Genomic DNA, 16,181 nt, shown 5'->3' on the forward strand with positions numbered 1-16,181 from the left:
GCAATATATGCTTTTTCTCAGTTTATTCCCACTGCAATATGGTGGTGTAAACTATCCTTGCCATACACCTTGCTTATTATTGTGTTTTCTGATTTTGCATATGTGCTATTTATTTATTGCTATAGTGTGTGGATGTGTATACAAACTTTGCTTAACGTGTTTTCCCTGACCTAAAATATAGGATAAGGCAGTGCTTTTTGTCTGGTTTAGTTGATGCTTTTCTAAACAGTATTAAAAAAAAATTATTTATATATATATTTTTGCCCAGCTGGAAACTAAACACCAGACAGGTGCTTGTTCACTCCCCCTTGGTGGGATCGGTGAGAAATGGAAGGATAAAAGGTAGAAAACTCATGGTTTGAGACAGAGACAGTTTAACAGGGAAAGGGAAAGCTGCGCACACAAGCCAAGCAAAATGAGGAGTTCATTCACTGCTTCCTGTGGGCAGGCAGGTGTTCAGCCATTCCCAAGAAAACAGAGCCCTGTCATGCATAATGGTGACTTGGCAGGACAAATGTCACTGCTCCAAACAATTGCCCTGCCTTCTTTTTTATCACAGCTTTATGTACTGAGCAGGATACCATAGGCTCAGCTGTCCTGGCTGTGTCCTGTCTTAACATCTTGTGCACCCTCATCCTCCTCACCACTGAAATGATGTGAGGAGCAGAAAAAAAGGCCTTCATACTATGTAAGACATGTCCAGCAAGAATCGGGACACCCCTGTGTTATCAGTCCTATTGGCAAACAGGTGGGATGAAGACACAGATGTGTTTTATGCCTTTTTGGAGCATCACTTTTCATGCTCAAGTCAACCTATGTGTAATATTGAGGAAATGGAGGCATTTAGAATGATACTGCCTGCCTTGGAAAGCAAGCTTTTTTGAATAAATTACTTACAAAGTAAGGAGTTTGTTTTCTGAATGATTTATTATCATATGGAAATGTAACTGCTGAATTCAGTTTTTGTAATGTATAGGTAAATATACTGATTCCCTTCATAGCCTTGTGGTTTATCATTAAGTGTCAGGTGAAACTTTCCAAGCTGGATGGTTTTATAACCAGATTTATAGTTTCGGATTTACAGAACATTACTCTGAACTGTATAATTTTCAGTGGTTGGTGTTTAAAGTAGCATATTGCAGAATGTCAGTATACTTATTTTTAGTATGACTCATTTGAGGTGGGGTAAGGGGGTCGATCATTTTGGTGTCTTGATTATTCCTGTATTCTAATTTAGAGGATAATGATCCTCTGAAAAAAGGGGGGGAGGAAAGAAAAAAAAAAAGTGCTACAAACAGTTAAATATTTAAGTTTGGTTCTATCACCTAGTCTTTAGAGGAAGCAGACTGTACCCAAGTGTAATTGTAATTAATGGGATTCAGTGAGAAAGTGAATAGAGAGAACCAGGCTGTGATCTCTCATGGCTCAAAGTGATAGGAGTGGAAATGTGCTGAATGCTGATAAGTCAGCCTACGCCTACCAGGTGGCAGCTGAACTGCTGCTTGTTGCAATAGAACACCTGCTAAACTGTCAGCAGTGGGAGGGTGTATTGAGATAAATTTTGGAATCGTTAGCATTGAGAATAATCTTTCTTAAACATTCCCACAGCGATTGTTGAAGTGCTACAGTAACAGTTACAATATATGCAACTATATATGTGCATTTGCATGTATATACTAAATATGAATCCACAGAAAATCTAACCATGCTAAATGAAAGATCCAGTTTTTTCCTCTAGCCTTGTTGGCTGTTTTTCTTGTTTTCCTCTTTTTCCTTCATCCATTAATGCAATCAGAAATAGACCTCTTTGAAGTGCTAACCCTGTGTGTGTTCTTGCACTGGGCAAAAAATGCACAAAAAGAATTTATAAAATGATAAAACAGCAATTTTGAAGGCGATTGTAAAAGCAGAAATTGAATGTAAGACAGCCGTACCAGTAGAAAACTGAGATTTAGAACATGACATTAAAAAGAAAAATGTTTGAAGTTGTAAATTTTTATTCGGTGACTGTTTAAAATTTAACCCTTCCTTTTTGTGACTTTAAGTCATAAGGGTGTGGCCCTAAAAAGAGTCGTATTTGTCCTTCCAATTTTTCTCACTGTATGGCTTATGTAAAACATTGGCACACACTGAAAACAACCTATTTAGACTCTGAGAACTCTCCTTATTTTCCTGTAATCAACAAATACATATGTTGAATAGTCATCAGTCACTGCTCAGACTATTTGCTTCATTTAAATAGATCTGTTTGCTTTTTAGTGAGTCTGTTGTCTGATGTGTGTTTCACATAAAATGTGTGTCAAACCAAGCATGGAGAATCTCTTAACTATTCAGTATAATCTACTTTATTCATTAACTCTTATCAGATAATTCAGAAGACAGTGTGCTGTCTCAAGTCTCTGACTAGCCTGTCCTTGATAGTCTCTGGTGGTCTGACTTCAGGAGATTAAAGCTGTCACTGTGTGGAGAGAATATTACTGACTGACAAGAAGTGCTGTCTCCTCTTTTCTCCATGTAGGAGAACAGCAGTCCATCCTAGTATAGGAAGATGAGATTTCTCTCTTGAAAGAGAATTACCTGGCTAGTGATTTGTTTCTGTTACCACACTTTTTTTTTTTTTTTTGTAGTTTACTCTAAAAGCTTTTCAAGTCTGATATGTCTCTTAAAACTAACTGGAATTTGGGTTATTTTTGTATATACAAAATATAATTACAGTGCAGTGAGTTTGAGGTTGGCTTTTTATTTTCCTTTATTTTTTCTACTTTCTGTAGTATCCTGTTGATCCAGTGGTCTTTGCATGTTTTCTTTCCTTTGAAACTACCCTAGCTCAATCTCTAAAACAATATCAGAGTTAAACTGTAGTCAAGCTTTTCATCTTTCAGAGTCTCCTTCTATCCCATATGTCCTTTAATTATTTGGAATTCTTGTGATGACAGACTGTTTCTGCTCTCTAAAATTTTGCCTAAAGAGAAAGAGAGGAAGGAGAGAGGCAGCTTAGAACTTGTGTTTTAATAGTGTTTAACGCTTGTCTTGAGGCATTCTGCACAACATTTAGGCATGGTAATTGTGGATATTTTGATCCAGCCTGTCTTTGCTTCCTCCCAGCAGTAAAAATGATATATTCTTTTTACTGTCTTTTTTAGTTACTTCCAGGTTTTATTACCAGTGAACCTCTGCTCCAAGATTAACTTCTTTGAGTTCTTTCTGAATTTAAATATTGCACCTAGCTATGGATTTTAGAGTAGAGAACATTGTCTCGAGTATACTGTTCCTGTTTGTATTAAATCTCATCTCTGTGCAAGGCAAAAAAAAGTCCTTTGTTTTAGTTAGCTATGAAGGCATATGTAATTTTCATTGCTATAGGACTAGAAATGCTTTGTAATGTGGTTCACTTTAAGGTTTTTTTAAAAGTTTATTTATTTTGGCCTTTAATTATTTTTTTTATTGTTACAGGTTACCCAAGAGGCAGGAGAGTTTGTGATCACTTTCCCATATGGATACCATGCAGGGTTTAACCATGGATTTAATTGTGCAGAGTCAACAAACTTTGCCACCATTCGTTGGATTGATTATGGAAAAGCAGCAAAATTGGTAAGTAAGCAGAAAATTGTTGTATAAGGAAATATTTCCTGTGGTTATTTCTTTGTGAGAATCTCAGGAAGATGATGAGAAAGGGATAACTATTAGATCAGATAATACATTAAGCTGCCATTCAAATTTAATTTTTAGTTGTTATTTTGATAGTAGGTGTTATACTTCCAGCAATATATATTCCTCTCAGTAGTCAGTTTTGTTTGCAACTTAGTGTATTTATTGTTCTTCAAAACCAGTTCTGTTTGTGGATATTTTTAAGTTCAAGCTACATACACTGAGGTTAATATATGTGAAGATAACTGACTTCTGCACTTAAATATCCTTTAAGCTTCACTGTTTAAGAAAGCACTTTAATTTAACTAGAATTTTGATACCTGGAAAGAAACATAAATACTGAAACTTCAAATAAAGTTTAAAGAAACAAGTTCAATTTTTCTCAAATTAATCAGAAATCTTGTAGTACAAGATAATAAAGCAACTGTTTGAGGTGTGTATAACTGAAGATGTTTTAGACTGACATCTTGTTCTGTGGTGTGCATGTCTTCCTTATTTTGCATACAGCATAAAATCACAGAATCTGTAATGTTAGAAAAAAATTCCGAGGTCATTCTTGTTCAACCTTTGACTGAAGACCAGTGTATCAACTGAACCATAGCACTAAGTGCTGCAGCCAGTCATTTCTTGAATGCATCAAGGGATGGTGATTCCTCTGCTTCCCTGGGCTGTCCTTCCAATGCCTGAACACTGTTTCAGTGAAAAATTCTTCCTGGTGTCCAACCTGAACCTCCCCTGGTGCAGCTTGAGCTTGTGTTCTCTCGTTCTGTTATTTGTTGCTTGGGAAAAGAGACCAACCCCCACCTCACTATACCCTCCTTTCAGGCAGTTGTAGAGAGTGATAAGGTTCCCCTTGAGCCTCCTCTCAACCACTCCTTAAAGGACTTGTACTCAAGGGCCTTCACCAACCTCATTACCCTTCTCTAGTCTTGCTCCTGCACCTTAATGTCTTTCCTATAGTGAGGGGCCCAGAATTGAACACAGGATTTGAAATGTGGCCTCATGTGAACAATCTCTGCCCTGGTCCTGCTGGCCACACTATTGCTGGTACAGGCCAGGTGCCATTGGCCTCCTTGGCCACCTGGGCACACCCTGGCTCGTGTTCAGTCACTGTCACAGCACCCCCAGGTCCTTGTCCTGTGGGCAGCTTTCCAGCCACTCTGCCCCAGCCTGTGGCACTGCCTGGGGTTGTTGTGGCCCAAGGACAGGACCCAGCACTGGGCCTTGTTGAACCTCACACCATTGGCCTCAGCCCATGATCCAGCCTGTGCAGACCCCTCTGCAGAGCCTTCCTGCCCTCCAACAGATCAGCACTCCCACACAGCTTGGTGTCATCTGCAAAGTGACGGAGACTGCACTCAATCCCCTTGTCTAGGTGATTGATAAAGCTATTCAAACAGAACTCGCTCCAGGACTGCACTCTGGGGAACACCAGTTGTTAACGAGCATCATCTGGATGTAACTCTATCCACCACCACTCTTTAGGCCCAGCCATACAGATTTTTTGCACAGTGAACAGTGTCTATCCAAGCCATGAGCTGCTAGTTTCTCCAGGAGAATATTGTTAGAGGAAGTATCAAAGTTCAGACAGACAACATCAACAGCTTTTCCTGTGTCTAGTCCATAGATGCTCATTAAAGGGGATCCATTGGTCAAGGAGGACCTGCTTTCTGCAAACCTCTGCTGGCTGGGCCTGATCTCCTGGTTGTCCTGTATGTGCTGTGCAATCATAATTAAGATAATCAGTCCAATAACCTTTCATGGCACTCTAGGTCAGGCTGACAAGGCCTGTAGTTCCCTGATACTTCTTGTTGATGGGCATGATTCTGGCCAATTTCTGGTCCTTTGGGACCGCTCCAGTTAACTGATGATAAATGATGGAGAGCAGCTTGGTGAGCTCTTCCACCAGCTTCCTCACCCTCCCTTGGGTGAATCCCATCTGGTTCCATAGACTGTCTAAGTGGACAGCAAGCCACTAACTATTTTCTCTGGGATTACAGGGAATCTGTTCTACTCCCTGTCTCTGTCTACCAGCTCAGGGGGCTAATTGCTGTGGGGAAACTATTACTGAGGCAAAGAAGGCATTAAGTACTTCTGCCTTTTCTTTAGCCTTGGTGACAATGTTTCCTCTCTGTCTACAATGAAGCATGGAGATTTTCCTTGGCCCTCCTCTTGTTGAGGTATTTATAAAATCCCCCTTTTTATTGTCTTTCCACAGCAGTGGCCACTTGTAGTTGAACTTTCTCCTTTCTAGTTTTTTCTCTACATGACATCCTTGCACTCTGTCATGACATCCTTGCACTCAAGAGGTGCCTGCCCCCTTTTCCAAAGGTCATAAACTCTTTCCTTTTACCTGAGTTCCTGTGAAAGCTCCCTGCTCACTGCTCAGCCAGGCCATTCTTATTTCCCACCATCTTGTCTTTCAACCTGTAGGGATGCTACTGAGCCTTCAGGGAAGGCTGTGGAGCATGCGTACAGGTTGAAAGACTGTCCAGGGAACTCTCCAAACCAGTCCTCTGAGTTGGCCCTCCAGATGTCCAAGGTGGAGGTTTTGTTGACCCCCTTCCTTACTTTACCAAGAATTAAAACCTCTTACCATTTCATGGTCATTGTGCATTGTGCCCAAGACAATCTCCTTCTACCACATTTCCCATCACCCTTTCTCTGTTTATAAACTGCATGTCTAGCAGGGCTTCATTCCCGGTAGGCTCTTACGAACTGTGTCAGGAAGTTATTTTCCATGTACTCCAGGAACTCTGTAGACTGCTCATCTCTGCTCTTTTGAGTTTTCGGTAGACATCTGCCAAGTTAAAGCCTCTCATGAGAACAGGGTCCGGTAGTCATGAGATTACTTCTCCTAGCTGCACACAGAATATTTTGTCCACCTCTTCATCCATCATGGGTGTGTGGTCTGTAGGAGACTTCCACCAGGATGTTTATGTTGTTAGCCCCCTGAGTCTCACCCATAGTTGTACAACCCTATCATCACCTTGAGCTCTGTGCAGTCAAAATACTCCCTGATGCAGAGAGCCAGTGCATTGCCTCTCCTTCTCTGATGCAACTTGGGACCATTTCCTCTTGTCCTGTCACCTATGACTTAGAGAAAAGTCCAACCCCCACCTCACTTTCAGATTCTTTCAGGCAGAGGTAGAGAGGGAGAAGGTCTTCCCTTATGACAAATTATCTGACAGAATTTACTTGGTACCACTGTGTTACCAGTAGCTGAAATACTTACTTTGAACAAAAAAGGCTTCTACTTAGTGAGTCAACATCAGATCAATCTTTCTGCGTGAATTCAGGTAAACCTAATGTTAAAGTTCAAAACCCGGTATTTAAGGCTACCACTTAGGAAATTTCTGTTTGCACAAGTATTTGCAGAGACTTACATGAATACTCAAAGGAAAATGCAAGTATACCACCCACCATGACTCAAACTCTTTTTGAACTGCTAATAGTCCTCACAAAGAGAAGGGGGAAAAAAAGAAGTCATAGCAGTAAATCTTAACACAGCATTTATGGCCTCAGTTAATACAGCCGACCTTTCATTCTAGATTGCTCTTGACATAGGCAGTTCTATCAGTGGGCAGCTCCCTTGCCAGAAAATTCTTATATGAGCATTCAAGTTTGGGGCTGTGTTTCAGTGCTGCACAGACATTAGCTAATAGGGAGAAGCTCCACAGCAGATTTCAGGATGCCCAAGGAAGTTATAGGATCCTGCTGCACTTCAGTAACCATCCCATCAGCTTCTGGACGTAGTGTTGGCAGCTTCTGAGCCAAGTGGAGCAAAAAAGTACCCATGTTGTTTTAGGACTATATGAGGGCTATTCAGGTTGGATTTGCTAAGGGGGCAAAAGAAAAATTTAAGTAAAATTGAGTTGTTTTCTGTAAATACTTAAAATTCCATCTTGCAAAAAAAGAAAAAGAAAATATAATTTGATTTTGTATAGCTGTACTCTGTTTCTTGGTTACAGTGTTTATCTAGAAAACCATGAGTATATCTGTTATTAGTTTTTTATCACAACGTTAGAAAACTTCCTGGAGGTGTTAATTAAAAAGGTAAAATGTTGGTGTCTCCAAAGAAGACTGATATTTTAGTAAGTTTTATTTTCAGGTCCAGTAATTTCATTTAAAAGAAAAAGCAAAAAGTCCCAAACCAAAACCCACACAAGCTTGCAATCTCATTTGTCATTTTTTGGACTACTGATACTGCAGCTGACTTCTCTTTTCTTCCTTCATGTGCAAAGTGCAAGAATTTTAATTGAAAATAATGTTTTGGACCCTGTTTTCCTCTGTATTGTACTGCAGAAATTGTCTGCATCAGCAAAATGCAGCAATATCTAGGTCAGTTCATTGCTGTATTCTCCTTAGAGAATATTCTGTACTGATGAATGATTATTTGTCTTCCTACAAGGAACACTTTTATTTTTATAGGATAGTTTTTAATTGCTTACAGCTGGATTTCTGTCCTAGAAAAAGAAAAAATCCTGAAATACAATCAATATTCTTCATTGATTTTGTGGGGAAAAAAATCCAACAAAGATTTTTGTTGAAGTTGTAATAAATATTTAGGCTATGTGATGATACTGCTTTCCAGCATGAGATGAGATGGTGCTAAAGATTCTCTGAAATCACATGCAAGTGTTAAATAAGAGATATTTTTGACCCTTGGTACTGGACACTTTGATTAAGCAAAGACTATGAATGCAAATTCCAACAATGATTTTCTGTCTTTAAAAATGCTAAACTTGATTTCACTGTGTCTTGATTTCACTGTGTGTCCCCAAACTACTTGTAATAGTTGAACCCTGAGAGCAGGCACCTATCCTTCCGCTTGTTTTCTAGAGTTGTGCAAGACTCTTGTTTCAAGCCCAGCTGGAAATGAAACAGCATGCACTCCACTTCTCTTTGTCCCCAGCCCATTGGAGTGGGGAGGAGAATCGAAGTAAAGCTTGCGTGTTGAGATAAGAATGGTTTAATAATTGAAATGAAGTAAAATACAGTAATAATGGTAAATGGTAAATTATTATAATGATAATAAAAAGGGTGGGAAAAGTGATGCACAATGCAATTACTCACCACTCACTGACTGATGCCAGACCCCTCTTCCTGAACCCAGACCAGCTCTTTCGAGGTAACTCCCCCCAGTTTGTATACTGGCTGGACATGATGTTCTGTGGTGTGGAATATGCTCTTGGTTAGTTCCAGTCACTTGTCTCAGTTGTGCTCAGTTGTTGCATTTGCTCACCTCCTTGCTGGTGGAGCACCAGAAAAGGAAAAAAAGTTTGTTGACATGAGGTAACACAACTTAGCAAAACCCACAAACACCAGTGTGTTACCACCATTCTCATTCTGAATCCAAAACACAGCACTGTAATAGCTACTGAGAAGAAATTAACTGTGATCTTGCTGGAACCTGGACAATGCCCTAGGACAGCATACAAAAGAAATACTAGGTGGCACCTCCAGTGTGCTGCTTGCTACAGCTCAGCTACTGTTTTTAGTTTGCTTTTGGACAAAATTAAGTTGTACAGACTTAAGTAGAAGTAAAAAATAGATAGAGAATCAAAACAACCTTCTGACTTCTCAAACAACACAACTGAGGAAGTAACTGGCATACTAAAAACCTCCCAGCTCTAGAGAAGAAACAGTGTAGTTCTTGCTTTTTCCATTGGCAAGAAGAAACAGAAGAGAAATAGGAGATCCTGGTGGGAAAGAGCAAGTCAATTCAGTCACCCTCTCCTTAAGATGCTTGGCGAAAAGTATGTGGTGCAGAGGGAGTTTAGTGAAGTGCTGGTGTGTGGATAAGTCACAGCTTTGTGAAACAAAGGGACACAGTGCTAGTGCTAGGTACAAGTGTATTTGTGTTTGTTGTTCTGTTAGGATAATAGATCCTCTAAGCTTTAGATACTCTTAATTGTTTTCATCATCCTATAACTTTCATTTGCTGATTTCTGTTCATTGCTGAGAAAGATAATTGACTGGTGAAACAGAGGCAGCTAGCAGGTTCCTTCAGGCCTCTGTGAATTTTCTTGTTTTCCTAGTAGTGCTACATTTATTTGAGTTGGTTGGAAATGTGTGGCTTCATGAAGTGCCTTTTTGAGTTTCCTTGCTCCAGTGGATTTTGCTGTTCATAAAGCAGATGAATCAGTGCCTATTAGCTTTTATGTTTTCTAGGTATCTGCTTTGATTTGTTGCTGAGAAGGTAACTTCTGTGGGGAAAAAGGTTGTTGTTCACTTATCAGTATTGGTGAATAGAAATATTTACACATAATTCTTCTATGTGTACAGGAGACTGGTGATATTAGCAGTTTTGGTTAGGACTGTCTAATTCTTCTTTATACAGTTAGCATTATTTTAGTTAATTTTCCTTCATTTCATTTTCCTCTGGTTACTGTTTTAATCCTCTCAGTCCCTTGTGTCTTGGTTAACCCCATCCTGAAACAAAGTGCTTGCTCCTCCCAGTCCCTGGTAGGATATAGAAGAGAACTGGAAAAAAAAAATTAAAAAAAAAAAAAATTTAAAAAAAAAAAAAAAAAAAAAAATATATATATATATATATATATAAAAGCCCCATGGACTGAGATAAGAACAGTTTAATAATTGAAATAAACTATTATGATGATATAGTAAGAATTAAATGGGAGACAAGAAAAGAGAAAGGAATAAAACCCAAGAGAAAGTTGTTGACTGATGCTAGACTCCTCCCACAGCCATGATGGCCCCCTCCTGGCCAATTCCCATCAGTTTGTAGTGGGCATGACATTCTGTGTTGTGGAGCATCCCGTTGTCCAGTTTATATCAGGTGTCCCAGCCATGCTGTGTCCCGGCTTCTTGTGAATTCCCTTGCTGTCAGAGCGTGGGAAACTGAAAAGTCCTTGATATTTAAAGTAAGCACTACTGAGCAAAAACGAAAACACATCAGCATGTTATCAGTATTATTCTCATACTGAATCCAAAACACAGCACTGTACTGGCTACTTAGGAAGAAACTTTATTCTATCCCATTCTATATATCCCATTATTTTATTCTATTTCTAGCTGAAAAAAGGACCCCTGTCTGGTGCTTTTCCAGATTCTTGTCAGGGTTTCTCACAACTCTCAGACACCCCTTGTCCATGCTTTCACAAGCTTTCAGAGAAGTACTGGCATTTCTGAATGCTGCTCTTGTTGCTTACTGTGTCTGTTTTGTGAGACCACTTGGTGACTTTCACTCAGTATAAATGTATGTAAATTTTACTGCCTGCTCTCAGGGGAAGTGTCACACTAGGTGATTTTACTAGTCATTGTAATGATTATTTTGTACTGCAGCTCCTTTTAAGACGTGATTTGTTTTCAGATGCTGGTGCTGGAAAGCTTTTTGTTGTTTAGCTGATATGTAGAACCTGAGAAGTCTACCAACCTTTTCTACTTGAAACGGGGGATACTTAAGTATTATTGCTCTCTTTCATAAAATTAAGTCAGTAATTACTCATGCATTCTTCAGTGGTAGCTGCTTAGCAACTGTTTTCCGTGGATAGGTTAGATCAAAGCGCTGGCCTGCAGGTTGTATTTTTCCCTTTGGTGGGATGAAGTGCAGTTGTTTTGATGTTAGGTTTGATGGATTTGTTTGCCACTGCATTCATTAGCTTCACATCAAAAAACTGACAGGCTGTTAAATGAAACTTTGCCTTAGATTTTCAGCTTGACTGTTTCAAGACCTATGCGAAGATATTTTGTTTTTGTGCGGCAGCAGCCTCAAGCAGTTATGACTCTTTCAAAGGGAAGAAAAGTTATTTAATATTTTGATTTATTTGGGTACAAGACTCATTGTCTTGAAGGTAGCAATGTCCAGCTTATGTTATCCAAACAGTTTATTTATTTTGAAATATATATTGAGACACAATATATATGATTTAACTGATTTTATCAGAGGAGAAATGATACTTGCTGCACAAAAATGCTTCTGCCTCTTGAAGTTTATTGAGGTAATAATTTTTTTCAATGAGGATTATGTTTAGGTTGCTTTTGTACAATAAAATGTACAAAAAAATCCAACTCAGTTGTACCATTTTTTTTTTTTCAAATGTGGATGAGTGAAATTTAAAGGTCTAGGTTTAAAAAGTATCTCCCTACCCCAACTGTAGTGTTTTAGTACTACTGAACTACTGAATGTCAGAAATAGCTATGTGCATATGCTCATGAGTTACTTATTTATCGACTTATTTTGTTTGATTTTCAAAACTTTTTTTAAATACTCCATGTTGGTATGTTTGATACCAGTCTGCAACAATACCAGCATCATTCATGCTCTACAAATCAATGTTTTTACTTGCTAGATCATAATTAGCCACCTTATATAATTGACTTGTCTACTTACGAATTTTTAGAAGATTTCTGGAACCAGACATGCTTTCTATTTCTGGTCTGGATTGTTAGTCCACTACTTCAGAGCAAATCTTGTGCATTCTGCATTTTGACGTTTCACTTCATAGTCACAGTGCCACTCTCAGCTTTGCAGTTGTCATGGAATTTTCTCTTTTATTTTTCTTTATTTCTTTTACATTGATATCTTAGTTGTCTTCCCCTCTCCCAATCTTACTGCCATCATTTACTGCCTCTGTTTAGTTCTTAAATCACAAACTCATAATTTCCATAGAACAGCAGCTATTAAAATTTATTGCTGGAATGGGAGATTGTCAGTCTCCCACAGGGCAGTAAATTGCACAGTTCTAGATTTCTACAGACGTAATCTTTGGATTAAGAATTAGGTTGTAGAAGTAGAAAGGAATAGTAATAATCACAATACTTTTACCTGTTGTAGTAGAATAATATTCTATTTTTTTTTGAACCTTCCCCTTTTGGTAGAGCATCTGGTTATAAAATCATACAGAATGTCATATGGTGGTGTTCCTGTCTTCCCACAGTCTGAGCTATGTTATGTGCAAGTACTGATGTTGTCTGTGGGTAGTGTGTTCTATGGTTCTGAAGTTCTTCTGTATTCTCATGAATCTTTACCAACACTATAGCACAGCTTTTTTCTGTGTGATGTAGAGTATGTGTAAAAAGCATTATGCATGTATATTTCTGGCACAGGGCTCTCACGCAAGCTGCTGCACTGTTGATTTGAAAAAAGTCGAACCGACAATACTACCACTTCATTCTTACATGCAGTTTTGATTAAGTAAGGAGAGGAGAATTCTGTAAAGTAACATTTTAAATGTTGGAGTACATTCTGACAACTGTGAGTGAGTGGAAATGATGGAATCTAATCTTCCTTTTTTCCCCCTAAGTGTTAACCAAAAGGTTCCATTTATCAAAGTAAAAAATGTACCAAGTTGGCATACTTGGTGGATGTTTAGAAGCTTTTGTTTTATAGCAGTTTTCACTTAACTTTCTTTTTAAAGAAAAACTCAGTAATTTACTTGCTTTTTCAGAGTATAATTTATTTAAAATTTTGAGTAAATCAATACAGTTTGATTTACTTTTTGTGAGCATGCAGATTATATTTATACTCAATTTGCTGAGGAAAAAGTTTTGCCGCTCTCTAAATTTCTGTCTATATATTAATGTCATACCTGTAGAGAGAGACTATTTTCATTCCAGGTTTTTGAAGAAAGTAGAATTTAACTAAGAAATTCTTTTAAAAAGTATGAGTTTCAAGAAATAGACTCTTTGGGCTTGAATCAGCTGCTGAAACACAGGTGTCTAAACCATTTCAGATATTCTTCCTTCCTCTGTACAAATCTCTAGGAATCCAGTGTAATATTTAGAACTCAGTCAGACATCATATATACCAGGATGTGGTTCAGGTGTCAGTGCATGACTGGGCAATTGAACTGAATCACCTGTCATTGTATTCCTTTTATTTATACCCTTTGCAAATGCAAGACTCATTCTTAAGATTACCTGTATTCTTGTACTCTGAGAGGAAGTCAGTTCTCTAGCCTTGCTGGATTAATTTAGCATTTTGGCACTGGGTGGTGACCTATTGTGATAGGCCGAAAGGTATTTTAAATGTTAGGGTTAAGTTCTTTTAAAACTACCAGCCCCCAACCTTTCTTCTTGTAAAGCAAAACCCCCAAATACTGCTACTAGTGTTAGTTACATGCTTTTATTAATTTATTTAATTTGGAACCATTTTAATTCCGCATTTGAACCATGAAGAGAGTTCAAGATACTAGAAACCATTCTACTGTGTTCCTCTCTGCAGTTTCAGTTGTCTTCGACATGGTTTGGAGCTCAAATTATCTTTTATTGTTTTGTTTGTTAGTGTTTTTTGTTGGAATGTTTTTTCTTTCATAATTCTTTTTCTTTTTAATTTCTTTTGTATATTTAGATAAAACTTTGTATAAGGATGATTTTCATTCAATTAATGCATGTGTCTACTGGGACCATCTACACCTCTGCTGGTCCTGCAGTTGGTACTGTAGTATTACCAACTACAAGAGTTGCTAGTTTGGCTCAGGCCAAACATTGTAGAGATAGTCACGTTCTTGCGATTTTCTCTGTTTTTCTGAGAGCCTGAAGAAGAGTAGCAGTATCATAGATTTGAAACACATGATTTATTTATTTCCTGCTTCTGAAAGAAAACACTCTAAATATAAATGCACAATTCAAAATCCTTGACTTAGGGTACTAGAGGAGGCATCTATGAATGACAAGGAATAAATTAGATACTCACATCCTGCAGTAACTACACGAGGGTAAACAAAGTGTAGGTACTTCTAGTACCAGTGAGCTTCTGTAGCCTGGCAGATATGTGCAACAGGAGCTGAACACAGGCAGATAGATGCCTCAGCTGCATGTTTAGTCTCCCCACCATGCTTGTTACTTGAATGAATAGAACTTGTTCATATATTATTAGTTAGAATTCATTAATCTTAAAAGTCTTGAAAAGGGTCTTAAATGAGCTGTCTAACTTGCACTGGTGTTGCCTCTGGTGTGAGGCTGGCGACCTGGTAAATCGGGGGCCACGGCGAACTTACAAACTGGCTGGACAGACCACGCGTGACACCAATATGATGAACAGTGGAATGCGATTTATTTCCCACAGGCACCTGCTTAAGTGACCTCGGTGCACCCACATGACTCTCAGAAGGGAATAGACAGCAAGGTTACAGGGCAGCAGCATGGAAAGGAGGAGGACCCTATTCTCCTCGTACATCACGTGATCTTCCGTGCGATTTTGCTAACTACATTTCCCCCCTCTCTATGACTAATAAAACTTTCAACTTATACAAACTGCATAAACATAACAACAACAAAGAACTGAAACAACTTGTTAGTAGAATGTGCGAGCAAGTTAAACTTGTAGGCAATAAATGCTGACGTTGCTGTCTTTTCAAGCTAGCTGTCTTTGCTCTAAAAGCATAATGTCAATTCTGCTTAAGCGAGCTTTAACAAATTGGGTTATTTTGTTAAGCAAACAAGGGCCGAACACGAGGGCAAGCAATAAGGTAACCACTGGTCCGATCAAGGTGGAGACAATGGGGACAATCCAAGGATGTTGGCTGAACAGTGAATCGAACCAGTTTCGCTGCTGGAACTCTTGGCCACGGCGTGTAAGTTTTTCTTTAAGTTCTGCCATGGATTGCCTGATCGGACCTGAATGGTTAACATATGTGCAGCACTTCTCGTTCAATGCAGCGCAAAGTCCTCCCTGTTGCATCAGCAACAGGTCCAAACCTCGTCGGTTCTGCAGCACCATCTCCGACAAGGAGAACAGAGATTCTTCCAGTTTTAAAATGTTTTTGTGAATCTCAAGGAGGTCTTCATCAATTGCTCGCTGGAGCTGCAACAAATTGTTTCTGTGTGACCAGCGAAGAGATGCCTGTAGCTGCTCCTGTTCCACCTAGAGTTAGAAGTATTGCCAAACTGACAGCTGTTACCAGTTCTCTTTTTTCGCGATAGCGTGCTTCGAAGTGGAGCATTACCTTGTCATCTGTGTGGTACAGGATCCTAGGGATGACAGCGACTTGAACACAGAAATCGTTAGTTGCATCAAACTGTCTGATGGAGACACATGGGGTGATACCTGTGGTATGACAAGCCCACACACTCCCTGGTGCTGGAATGGCCCATGACTGTTGTTGGTCTAGGGTGATCGAGGTGTTACAGTGCTGTTTGTTTTGAGTGGCTAGGGATCTGCTGCCAATGCACAGTCCGTACCCTGAGATCATTCCCAGAGTAATTCCCTTGCGGGAAGTGTCCCACTTACATTGTTTGGGATTGGCTCTTTTAGAATATTCAAACATTGTGCTGACACCTATTCCTTCGTAAAAGGGTGGTTTGGCGTCATAGCACAACCAGCATGACTTGGTCAGGTTAGGTTGTGAGTAGTTTAGTGACGCAAACGCAGCGTATAGCATTCGATCTAACAGACCCTGCGAGGCTACTTCGGGTCTGGGACTGGCTGGTACTGGATCAGGCTCTGCTGTTGCAACGAGCATTTTCTCTTTTTGTGAGGTTATCAGCTCGTTGGGCCCTACTGCAATGTATCGTGTGGGTGGATGAGTTCTGATGATCTGTATAACTGTGCCACGGTCAGGGGCCAG

At 39.2% G+C, this 16,181-nt stretch overlaps 1 protein-coding gene across 1 annotated transcript in view; it reads left to right on the plus strand.

The window, feature by feature from the left end:
- The window catches only part of KDM4C (lysine demethylase 4C), a 258,197-nt gene that overhangs the window by 46,230 nt on the left and 195,786 nt on the right, over positions 1 to 16,181 (plus strand). The window contains 1 exon segment of the mRNA XM_083883663.1: positions 3,454 to 3,591. Within this exon segment, the coding sequence (XP_083739789.1) occupies positions 3,454 to 3,591 (138 nt within the window).

The sequence above is a fragment of the Zosterops lateralis genome, assembly GCF_965231275.1.
Source record: "Zosterops lateralis genome assembly, chromosome: Z".
Lineage (NCBI taxonomy): Eukaryota > Metazoa > Chordata > Aves > Passeriformes > Zosteropidae > Zosterops > Zosterops lateralis.